Source organism: Eschrichtius robustus, chromosome 3 (genome assembly GCF_028021215.1).
Source record: "Eschrichtius robustus isolate mEscRob2 chromosome 3, mEscRob2.pri, whole genome shotgun sequence".
Lineage (NCBI taxonomy): Eukaryota > Metazoa > Chordata > Mammalia > Artiodactyla > Eschrichtiidae > Eschrichtius > Eschrichtius robustus.
In genome coordinates, this window is record NC_090826.1 from 110,103,396 (window position 1) to 110,116,355 (window position 12,960).

The following is a 12,960-nucleotide window of genomic DNA, read 5'->3' on the forward strand; positions in this document are numbered from 1 at the left end:
CATCTGTGCTTTATCTTAATTTATTAGCAAGATGTGTCCTTAGGTAATTGCTTCTTTGCTTTACACTATTTCAGTTTATGAAAGGTTTCATAGGAACATTATACTTTGGGATAATGGGGGAAACATGTACTTGCATTTTTAAAAATTATTAAAAAAAAATTATTTATTTGGTTGCACCGGCTCTTAGTTGTGGCAGGCAGGCTCCTTAGTTGCGGCATGCAAACTCTTAGTTGAGGTATGCGTATGGGATCTAGTTCCCTGACCAGGGATTGAACCCAGGCCTCCTGCATTGGGAGCACAGAGCCTTAACCACTGCGCCACCAGGGAAGTCCCTGTACTTGCATTTTTAGTATTACCTTTTTTAACAGCTTTGTTGAGATAAAATTTATTTAACATACAATTCGCACGTTAAAGTATATAATTCAATGCTTTCTGTATATTACATTAAATTTTAAAAGTTGTGGTAAAAAAATATAACATAAAACTAGCCAGTTTAAACACTTTCAAGTGTACAACTCAGTGGCATTAATTACATCCACAATATTGTGTAACTATCACTATTTCCAAAACTTTTTCATCATCCCGAAAAATTCTGTACCTATTAAACAATAACTCCCTATTCCTCCCTCTCCCCAGCCCCCTTTTAACCTCTATTTTCTGTCTCTATGAATTTGCCTACTCAAGATACTTCACGCAAGTAGAATCATACAACATTTGTCCTCTTCTGTCTGGTATATTTTGCTTAGCTTGTTTTCAAGGTTCATCCATGTTGTAGCATGTGACAGAATTTCCTTCCTTTTAATGGCTGAATAATATTCTATTTTATGGATTTTGCTTACCCATTCATCTGCTGATGGACACTTGGATTGCTTCTACCTTTTGGCCATTGTGAATAATACTGCAATGAACACTGGCATATAAGTACCTGTTTGAGTCCCTCTTTTCAATGCCTTGGGAATGGCTGGGTCATATGGTAATTTTATGTTTAGCTTTTCGAGGAACTGCCAAACTGTTTTCCATAGTGGTCGCACCATTTTATATTCCCACTAGCATTGTCTGAGGGTTATGTCAACACTTGTTATTTTACACTTGGGTTGTTTCCACCTTTTGGTTATTATGAATAATGCTGCTATAAACTTTTTTGTACAAGTTTCTGTGTGGACATATGTTTTCATTTTTCTTGGACATATACCTAGGAGTAGAATTCCTGGGCCATATAGTAATTCTATGTTTAACCTTTTGAGGAACCACCAAACTGTCTTCCATAGCAGCTGCATCATTTTATATTCTGACCAACAATGTAGGAGGGTTCCCATTTCTTCATATTCTCGTTGACACTTGTTATTTTCCATTAAAAAATTATAGTCGTCTCAGTGAGTATGAAGTATGGTTTTGATATGTATTTCCTTAATGACCAATGATGTTGAACATCTTTTCATGTGCTTGTTGGCAATTTGTATACCTTCTTTGGAGAAATGTCTAATCAAGTCCTTTGCTCATTTTTAAATTGTGGGCTTTTTTTGGGTTGAGCTTTAAGAATTTTTTATATATTCTGGATACTAAACCCTTATCAGATATATGATTTGCAAATATTTTCTCCCATTCTATAGGTTGCCTTTCTACTTTCTTGATAATGTCCTTTGATGCACAAAAGTTTAAAATTTTTATGAAGTCTTGTATGCTGCAACTTTGCTGAATTCGTTTATTAGCTTTAGTTTTTTTGTAGGTTCTTTGGGATTATCTACATATAGACCTTGCCCCCCCACAACCCAGCCCAATTCATATGTTGAAATCCTAATGCCCAGTGTGATGGTATTAGTAGGTGGGGCTTTGGGGAAGTGCTTAAGGTGGAGCCCTCATGAATGGGATTAGTGTCCTTATAAAAAAGGATCCAGAGAGATCTCGAGCTCCTTCCATCAAATAAGGACACGGTGAGAAGGTACTAGATATGAACCAGTAAGTGGGCCCTCACCAGAAGGTGACCATGTTGGCATCTTGATCCTGGATTTTCCATTTTAACTGTGAGCAATAAATTTCTGTTTTTTATAAGCTACCTGGTCTGTGGTATTTTGTTACAGAAGTCCAAATGGATTAAAACACTTAGGAAATGAATACAGGCTCCTTCCAGTGATGATATTACCAATACTGTGCTATTGGTAAGATACAATAACACAGCCTATGTTAAAATGGCACAGTAGTTTAATCCGTAGAATCCAAGACAACAGATGTGAGGTATCCAATCCTATAGGAACTAGTTGTGTTTCCTACTGTAGCCAAAAAGATTTGTTTAGATACAACAAAGCTGGTTTTGTAATTTATAATGCACACACACACAACACATACACATACACACATATTCGTGCACTCACATATTTATTCCTTCCTTTGGTTTTCTGGCATTTCCAAGTTTGTGGTAAAAGTTTCAACATGATTTTTTTCTCCAGAATGCAATGGATCAGACATCACACCTATGCAAACTTAAGGAGCCTATTCAAATTTTAGGAGAACCAGACACTTATCCAAAGGAGACAGAAAGAACTGCTGATACTCTCACAGGGAGTGTCTCTGTGTAAAAAAGTTTGGAAGGTGGAAATGGAGCTCCTGGAATTGTATTCAAAAGACTTGTTTAGGAAGGTCCGTGTTAGCAGGCTTCACCCGATGGGGGATTTAACAGTGGATGAGTAGAACAGGACTGAAGACAACTGCTTCTTCTGGAGGAGGGACAGCCTTACGCAGATTGGTGTGGAATTCACCAGAAGCTCTTTTATGTCAAACTTTTTTCAGGATCCAGCTTTATAAATAAGCCTAAACAACAAAGTAACAGAAGACGATTATAAGTCAACTGACTTCAATGTGATGGGACTTCTCTAAGTAGAAATACATATATACACACACAAAAGCACTTTGATTCATATTGGTACCTTCAGGATATCTGCCCACTCTCATTTTTCAGCCAAATTAAGAATCAACTTTTGGGGACTTCCCTGGTGGTCCAGTGGTTAAGAATCTGCCTTCCAATGCAGGGGACGCGGGTTTGATCCCTGGTTGGAGAACTAAGATCCCACATGCCACAGGGCAACTGAGCCCACGTGCCTCAACTATTGAGCACGCAGGCCACAACTAGAGAGCCCACGTACAGCAACTACACAGCCCACGTGCTCTGGAGCCTGTGTGACACAACTAGAGAGAAGCCCCGCTCCACACTGAGGAGCCTGCGCACCACAGGGGAGGGTCCCGCGTGCTGCAGTGAAGATCCTGTGTGCCCCAACCAAGACCCGGCACAGCCAAAAACAAATAAAATAAAAACAATAGAATTAAAAAAAAGAAAAGAACCTTAAGAAAATTTATAAAAAAAAAAAAAAAAAAGAATCAACTTTTGATTCTCACAATACTGTATTAGCTCTCCTGGGTAACCAGGTCCTCTGCCACTTGGTCATTTCATGGTTCATTACCACTCCCATTAGAGATAGTCAAGGAAGTGAAAGGAAGTAAAATTACAACTGAGCCGTCTGTTACCTTTATGATACTGAAAGGTTTAGTGAGACAGAAAGTATAAACCACAGCCTGGAATAGGATTTTTAAATTGACTGTGGATTCAAATTATTCATGATCTTCCTCCTGCTTCTTTTATCTATCATTCCTGCAAACAGCTGACACTTAAGGGAAAAATGAATTTCTTAAACAAGACACAAGAAGCTTTAACCATAAAGGAAAAAATTTAATAAATGTGATTACATTTACATTAAAAACTTCTGTTAATATAAAAGATAACTTAAAGCAAATAAAAGACAACTTATATACTAGAAGGAGATATGTGCAACTTATATAGCCAACAAAAAGATTCGTTTTATAAAAAATAAAAAATTCCTATAAATCAGTAAAAAAAAAAAAGAGGAAAAAAACCAATAAAAGAGGCTGAGAAATCAGGAATTTCACAGAATAGGGAACAAATATGGTCAATAAATATATGAAGAGATGCTCAGCTCCATAGGTAATCAGGGAAATGCAACTTTAGATCACACTGAAATACCATTTTATAACCATCTGATTGGCAAAAATCAAGAAATTTGACTTTACCAATTGCTAGAAAAGATAGGGATCAACAGAATATCATATATTGCTGGTGGGAATGTAATTCGGTACAGCTTTAGAAAACAATCTGGCATTTCCCTGTAAGGCTGAACACTCTTATACCCTCCAACCCAGAAATTCCACTCCTAAGTATATGCCAAGCTCTTGCCCATATACACCAGCAGGAGACATGAATAAGAATGTTCATAATAGCGCCATTCATAATAGTCAGAGGTCCACCATTAGAGGAAGAGATAAATCCATTGTGGTATAGTCACACAATGGAATATTATACTGCAGTAAATGAGCAAACTTCATAGCCAACAACATGGGTGAACTTCAGTAACATGAAGCTGGGTAGAAAAAAAAATATCAAGTCCCAGAAAAGCACATATAGCACAATCTCTTTTCTACAAAGTTCAAAAACAAACAACTAAACAATATATTACTTAGGCACAAATATATTCTTAATCAAACTTAAAAAAAAACCAATAAGGTATAAAGGAATGAAAATCACAAAATTCTAGATCAGTTACCTCTGAAGGAAAAACAGGAGGATGAGGTGCGGAAAAGTAATTAGGTAGGGATATAATATTATTAAGATTCTGGTTCTTGTTTGATTGTAGGTTTCAGGATGTTTATTATTAAATTAGAAAAATAATACATTAGTGAATGAGTAAGTAAAAGATGACCATTCACGTACCAATAATGGCTGTGTATCCTAAATCAAGGATTCTGAGTAACCGAAACATGTGCATCTGAGGTCCATTAAAATAAAAAATAAAAACAACAAAAAGGGACTTCCCTCGTGGTCCAGTGGTTAAGACTCCATGCTCCCAAAGCAGGGGGCCGGGTTCGATCCCTGGTCAGGGAACTAGATCCTGCATGCTGCAACTAAGACCTGGAGCAGCCAGATTAAATAAATAAATAAATAAATAAATAAATAAATCAAACAAAACAAAAAGCATTGGATATCTAAATTAGCTTGTCTAAGTCTGAAGCTACTGAAGGTGAGGCTTCCAGGACCCCTCACTTGCAAATGCCCTGTGACAGCTGACGATATACAAAGTTACTCATTACAACAGTATTTGCAAGAGCAAAAGACTGAGAAAATATCCATGTCCAGCCTCTCCAACTCCAATCCAACACAACAGGGCTCATTCTTGTTAACTCTTTTTCCATATCTGGAACTCCTCTGATGTGAGAAACCTGGCTCCCGTCACGGCTGCCAGCCTGTGCAGACGCCACCCTCTCCCTGTGGGCTCTGACACCCACGCTGCTCCCCATGTGGACTCCTTCCTTCCCATAGTTGGGCTCTGACATCCTATGCTGGGCCACTCCCCTGTGCAGACACCCTCCACTCCACTCAGGCTCCCAGACAGCAATGGGCTGTTGTAGCCACCCCTCCCTGTGGCTTCCCCCTTAACCCCCAGCCTACCATGCCCGACTCTACCTAATAGTTTTAGAAATATTTAGGAAGGAAGGAAGGGGTGAAATGGAAGGAAGAAGAAAAAGGCAAGAGAATGGGAAGAACCTCTCTATTTTTTCTACACTGATGATAAACACATTCACTGTCCTGTAGCTTGTGTTTTTCATTCAATATATAGTAATGATAAATAGCTCCATACCATACAAAAAGAGTTTCCTTATTCTTATTTATGGCACCACAATATTCCACAATATTTTTTATGGCACACACAATATAGTTTATGGATGAACTGTAGTCTCTTTACCTAGTCTCCTTTTGATAGATATCTATGTTTTGCCAATCTTTTGCTAGTCCAAATAACATTGCATGAGTAGCACAATTACTGGAACCCTAGAGCAACCTTACACGTTGTAATGTTGCACACATGTTAGCATACCTATGGGATAAAATCCTGAAAATGGGTCAAAAGGTACATGACTATAATTTTGAGAGATATACCAGCTCTCTACCAGCAATGAGTAAGAATACCTTTTAACTTGTTCTTTGCATGCAGGGAAATTCTTTGCAAGAATTTCTTGGCATGTATAGGTTATAAAACCAAACCAAAACAAAACAAAAAACCCCAAAACAAAAAAACCCAAAATAAATTAAACCAAACCTAAAATAGAAAGTGGCAGCTTCTTACCTGTTGCCTCTGAGTACAGGATCTTCTCATCAACACTTCGAACATTACAAGAAAGAAACAATTTCCTCCCCTCAATTTTATCAAGTTGGCTATTTATCACAACAACAGAACAAAGAGGGATAGGTCTGCAGAAAAAAAAAAAAAAAGAAAAAATCCAGCTTTTATCAGATTTATGTAGCATTGAGAGATGATCAAGTTAATGACAGGGGTGGAAATTTATGATACCTGGTATCAGCGGGTGCTGTTTTAGATAAAATGCTCCTAAAAGGGGTTGACACCACCAGTTGCTCACACCCCCTTCCTCCCAAGCACCATTGCTCTCAGGCGGCTCCTGGGCACCTGGTCCAGAGACTGCTGTTGTGGGTTAGGTTCAAAGAAATCACCAGATGATTCCAGCTCTGCGATGGCAGAGGCTGTCCCATCTGAAGGGAGCTGAAATCCTTTAAAGAAATGAAAACAGGACCATGGGATGGTCCCAGTCAGCTTCTCTCATTTTCTCTGTCATAATTGAAATTTCTCACCCAATCCCCTTTAGAGTAGCTGTCACTAGAAAGACACCGAATAACAAACTCCTGGTAACAGCTTAATGTGCTAAGTCAGTGCTGTCCAACAGAACTTTCTGTGATGACAAAAATGTTCCACAGCTGAGCTGTCCAATATGGTAGCCACAGATGCCTACTGAGCACTCAAAATGTAGTTATTGCAAATGACAAACTGAATCTTTACATTTATTTAATTTCTATTAATTTCTATTTAAATTTATATAGCTATATGTATCTAGTGGTTACAGTCACCTCCGGGAATCTTAGAGATATAGTACTATAATGAAAAAGGTATCTCTTTAAAGGTATAATTTTAGTTGGTAGAAACATAATGTAGAGTAGGGAGATGTGTTTTATGTTCCTATAGTACCATCATGTGGGTGAAGGAACTACTCCATGTGGAAAGGAAATTAACACTCTGATTACCCCTCTGTCCAGTTTTTGCTCCCAGTAGATTTTCCTGAACTTCTCGATGGAACAACTGAGCTTTGCCAATCCAGGATTTACTAAGACCCAGGGGACATTAGGTGTTCTTGCCTGCTCAGCATCTCCCTTTCCTACTAACACTGCGTCTTTCATTTATCCATCTGTCCTACCCCTCACCACACTCTCTCATTCACACACTTACATTCCCCTTTCTTTGGGGAATCACCTCAATTTTCAGCCCATGTAGGTTAACTAGAGTTGACAGCTGACTCTTACCCCCCATGCCCCCTGCCCCCCCCCCCCCCCAGTGACTGGTTGTGCAGGTGGACATGGGTTGAAACTGTCAATCCTGGAGCTTGTGCTGGAGCCCTTGGGGCTGGGTTCTTTTTCTGCTGGAGTTGCTAGGATTGCAAGATACAAGCCTGCCTGGTAGCTGTGGCACTACACTGGGAAAGGCTACCAGAGGATGAAGAAGACCTAAAGGAAACGTGTGGCTGAGACACAGGCACACATTCCTAATGGCATCATTGAATACCTGCACCCAGCCATAACTGTCTTCTCAACCATGTAAGCCAATATGTTCCTTTTTTCCTTAAGCTATTGTGAATTAAGAGATCTATCCCTGGGACTTCCCTGGTGGTCCAGTGGTTAAGAATCTGCCTTCCAACGCAGGGGACACTGGTTCGATCCCTGGTTGGGGAACTAAGATCCCACATGCCATGGGGCAACTAAGTCCACGCGCCACAACTACTGAGCCCGCACGCTTCAACTAGAGAGCCCGCGTGCTGCAACGAAAGATCCTGCATGCCGCAACAAAGATCCCACGTGCCGCATCTAAGACCCGATGCAGTCAAAAATAAAATAAATAAATAAATAAAATAAATATTAAAAACATTATCACCACCACTGATACATTAAAAAAAAAAGAGATCTATCCCTTACAATGAAAAATTCCTTGATTAATAAGAGAAAGAGAAAGGAGAAATACAAAATAATATAATAACTGTTTATAGAGTATAATTTTCTAAATGCAACTAATATTTAGGCACAGGTAAGTCTGATTGGCATAGAAAGCAGGCTTCAGATCATTTCATTTATCCAGTTTTGTTAGACAACTTACTTAGACTTGTGTTAAAGGCAAAAAAAAAAGATAATAGAGATAAACAAATTTTAAAAATAAAAGAGAAAACATACATATATAACAGAGAGGCTTAAAAAGCTAAATGGTGGCTCTTTGAAAAGGCTAATAATCTCTGGCAAAATAGATCAAGAAAAATGAGAGTGAGCATAAATAAATACTATTGGCACCAAAAAGTACATAACTACATACTTAACTGAGGTAAGAAAAATTGAGAACACTGTGAATAACTTCATGTCAATAAATTTCAAAACTTAGATGAAATGGAAAAGTATGCAAAAAAAAAATTATCGAAATTGACAAAAAAGGATTAGAAAGCCTGAATAGTTGAATAAAAAATACACTGAAGCCCTAAGAGGATAGAGAAGCCACACCCAGGAAGAAGCCCAGGTCTTTGAATCATTTCAGGGGTGAGTCCTTTACTAACTTTCACACACAAGACTATATGTAAACAAAAAAAGTCTATCGATTTAAGTAGGTAAAATGTAGGGTTTGTAATAGTACCTAGTGCTACCCCAACTAATTTACTACAATTTTTTTTTTAAGTCCTTATTTTTTACTCCTAGTTTAATGTGGAGAGAACTTGGCCTGTAAAATTTTGACTCTTTACAATATATTGAGATTTGATCTATGGACCAATCTATGACCAGTTTTTGTAAATGTTCCATGAATACTTGAGAAGAAAATGTATTTTTCTCTAATTACTAAATATAGGGGTCTACATATGTCCAATAAATCATACTTATTATCTTGTGGTGTTTAAATTTTTTTTTCTAATTTTTTTTTTTTGGTCTGTTTGATCAGTAATTGAGTGTGCTGGAATCTCCCACTATGAAAATGGATTAATTTCTTCCTATGAATCTACTAATTTTGTTTATATACCTTGAAGTTATTTTATTATGTACATACTGAATTAGAATTGTTACTATCTGCTGCTGAATTGAATCTCATTACTATGAAGTAGTCTTCTCTCTCCCCAATATTACTTTTTTGATAATTTATTATTTTTTCCTGATATTCCAGTTTCTTTTGACTAGCTTTTGCCTGGCATATTTTTTCTTCCATTTTCTGTGTCATGTTTTAGATGTCTCATATAAACAGTTTATAGCTTTTTGTATTTTAAAACTCAATTTTATAGTCCCTTTCTTTGAACTGATGGTTTGGTCCATTTACAGTTAGTGTAATTAGTGATTTATTAAGAGCTATTTCTACCATCTTATTTTGGTGTTCTATTTGACTCTAATGATGCTTTTTTCCCCTCTTTCTTGCATTTCTAAAAATTAAAATTTTCATTAATTTAGTTATTTGGTTTTTACTCTTCTACTGGTTAGGCTTTAATTATATGCACTCATTTTTTATTATTTTAATCACCCTCCCCACTGAAAAATACAAAGATTAATTATGTTCACCACCTCCCCAAACTACATACTATTTTTGTCCAGTATTTTAGCTGTTCTTTTTAAAATCCCCAGAATATAGCCATTATTACTATTTACATATAGACTTTGTTGAGATTTATGTTATCAACATATTTACTGATGTAGTTGCTTATTATTCTTTCTTTCATCCTCCTGCCTAGTGGCATTACTTTCCTTCTTTCTGAAGTATATCCCTTAGAAGTTCCCTAGGTATTGTTCTGCTGTTTGTAAACTTTTCCCATTTTTGTTTAAATAAAAATGTGTTTATTTTGCTTATTTTTGAACTTTAGTTTTGCTGAGAGCATGATTCTAAGTTACATGTTTCTTTCAGCACCCTGAAGATATTTTATTATCTTCTCACTTCCACTGTTGCTGATAAGAAGTATACTGCTTCTAAGAGACAAGACTACTCTGTTATGGGTACCCTGTCTTTTATCTCTGACTACTTTTAAGATCTCTTTGCCTTTAGTATCTGTAATTTCTCTATAATATCTCAAGATACAGATTTATTTTTATTTATCTTGCTTGTTATATGTTGTACTTTCTGTATCTATGGCTCATGACTTTCTTTAGTTCTAGAATATGCTTACCCATAATCTCTTCAAATACTAGATCTCTTCCATTCATTCTACTGTCTTCCTCTAGGACTCCAACTATAGCACATTAGGACTTTTCATTTGTCCTCTTAGCTTAACCTCTCTTGTTTTTCACCTCTTTTTCTCTCTGTGCTGAATTCAGGTTAATTTCTTCAGCTCTATATTTCTGTTCACTTTCAGCTGTGTTTAAATAGCCCTTTAACCTATCTACTGAGGTGCTTCTGTTTTTAAACAATTACATTTTCATTTCTAAAAGTTTTAGGTTCTGTGGCAAATCTGTTAATTTTTATAGTTTCTTGTTGCTTTCTCTTTTTGTGATTTCATCTTTTATTTCTTTAAACATCTCATACATAGTTCTTTTATACTGTGTATCTAATTATTGTGATATCTTAAGCCCCTGAGGGTCCAAGTCCATTATTTATCGTTTCTGCTGGTTCTCACTTATGGTGGTTTATTTCCTTACACATTTGGCACAGGATCTAGTTGTTCTGAACAAGGAATGTCCTTCAGAATTTCTTGTCTGCCCTGTTGCATGAAGAAGTCTAATTCAGACCTTCCCAACCAATATGCCATGAATGGGTTATAGAAATGTTGAGATATTGATCCTTTCAGCTGGCTAGCCACCACTAATCATTAGTTTCTTTGTCTACTTATCTTAATGTGCTAAGCACAAGGAAATAAATCAAGTGTGACATTTGGATCAGGGGGCTGGAAAGTATTTGGGATGATTAAGAAGCAGTTTTGCTTCTTAGAAGGAAGGTAAATTAAGACACCTGATGATTGACACTGTAAATTATCTTCAATTAAATTTTAATCCCAGTGGTTGTCTCTAGCATCCTGGAGGGCCAAAGATTGATTAGATTAAACATGTTTTTATTATTATTACTGTTATTATTATGAATCTAACAATCCTATACAAAAATATAGGGACTGATAAAGTTCTAGACTACTTACACAATCTAATAATGTAATGTTTTATTCTGGTCTTTAATCATCAATTAATAGAAGAGAATGGAGGTTGTGCATTGCAGTGAAGAGAACCAGACTTAGAGTCAGAAGACATGAGTTCTAATCCTGGCTATATTCTCTCTATCTATGTGACTTCAGGTAAAACTTGTTTTCAGTAAGTTTTCCAATTGTGGGTAACAAATGAATAGCTAAGTAACTGATTTATGTGAATAGTTTGTTGGATGAGACAAGGACTAGGGATAGGACCTGGCAAGTAGCATGTGCTCATACACAAACACAAGTTGAGCTAAATTGTAATCGAAATACTCTGCTGAGCTTGTTTTCAAATGAACCCCCTTTTTTGTTGAGAAGAGAGGTTGTACTGCATTCTTCACCTTTATTTGAACATAGAAAAATATTTTAAAAATTGTGAAATAAGGAAAAATGTTAAAACATAATTTAAAATATATTATTTATCATGTTAAGAAAGGCATTTCTAGAATCTAATTTTTAGTCATAAATAATATAAAATATTGACTACATGCAAGGATGACAATTTCTCCCAAATTAATCTTTAAAGTTGGGACTTCCCTCGTGGCACAGTGGTTAAGAATCCACCTGCCAATGCAGGGGACATGGGTTCGAGTCCTAGTGGTGGGAAGATCTCACATGCCATAGGGCAACTAAGCCTGTGTGCCACAACTACTGAGCCTGCGCTCTAGAGCCCGCAAGCCACAACTACTGAGCCTGCGTGCCACAACTACTGAAGCCCGCGTGCCTAGAGCCTGTGCGCCGCAACAAGAGAAGCCACTGCAATGAGAAGCCTGCAAGCTGCAAAGAACAGTAGCCCCCGCTCGCTGCAACTAGAGAAAGCCTGTGCACAGCAACAAAGACCCAATGCAACCAAAAATAAATAGATAAATTTATTAAAAAAAAAATCTTTAAAGTCAACATAACTGCTAACAAAATCACATTTTGCTTTTGGGTAGATTTTGACAAATTTATTCTAACTTTAATTTGCTTCACTCAAGTGATACAGAGAGGTGGTTGATGAGACATAGGGTTATATAAGAGAAAGGGGTACAATAACAGTCTGGGTGAGGGGTTAAAAATCTAAGGCACAACTAGGAATATGGGAAAACTACTTCAACATCATAAAGGCCATATCATATATGAAAAGCCTACAGCTGACATCATACACAATGGTTGAGAGACTGAAACTTTTCCTCTAACATCAGGAACAAGACAAGACTCCTACTCTTGCCATTTCTATTCAACAAAGTACTGGAAGTCCTAGCCAGTGTAGTTAGGCAAGAAAAAGAAATAAAAGGCATACAAATCAGAAAGGAAGAAGTGGGCTTCCCTGGTGGCGCAGTGGTTGAGAATCTGCCTGCTAATGCAGGGGACACGGGTTTGAGCCCTGGTCTGGGAAGATCCCACATGCCGCGGAGCAACTAGGCCCATGAGCCACAACTACTGAGCCTGCGCATCTGGAGCCTGTGCTCCGCAACAAGAGAGGCCACGATAGTGAGAGGCCCGCGCACTGCGATGAAGAGTGGCCCCCGCTTGCCGCAACTAGAGAAAGCCCTAGCACAGAAACGAAGACCCAACATAGCAATCAATCAATCAATGAATCTTTAAAAAAAAAAAAAGTACATGAATTCTTTAAAAAAAAAAAAAAAAAAAAGAAAGGAAGAAGTAAATTAT

At 37.3% G+C, this 12,960-nt stretch overlaps 1 protein-coding gene across 3 annotated transcripts in view; it reads right to left on the bottom strand.

Moving 5' to 3' along the window:
• Window positions 1-2,356: 2,356 nt before the first annotated feature.
• The window catches only part of THEM4 (thioesterase superfamily member 4), a 45,400-nt gene continuing 34,796 nt past the window's right edge, over window positions 2,357-12,960 (bottom strand). The window contains exons 5-7 of one of the 3 annotated variants that reach the window (XR_011073413.1): window positions 6,186-6,310; window positions 4,775-4,972; window positions 2,357-2,805 (exon numbers count right to left, since the gene is read on the bottom strand). Coding sequence is in view for 1 of the 3 variants with exons in the window: in XM_068538200.1 (XP_068394301.1) it covers window positions 2,765-2,805; window positions 6,186-6,310 (166 nt within the window). In the remaining 2 variants the exon portion in view is untranslated. Of the gene's footprint in view, window positions 2,806-4,774; window positions 4,973-6,183; window positions 6,311-6,410; window positions 6,626-12,960 lie in introns of those variants that run through there. The other 2 variants (XM_068538200.1, XR_011073414.1) reach the window with 2 other exon arrangements.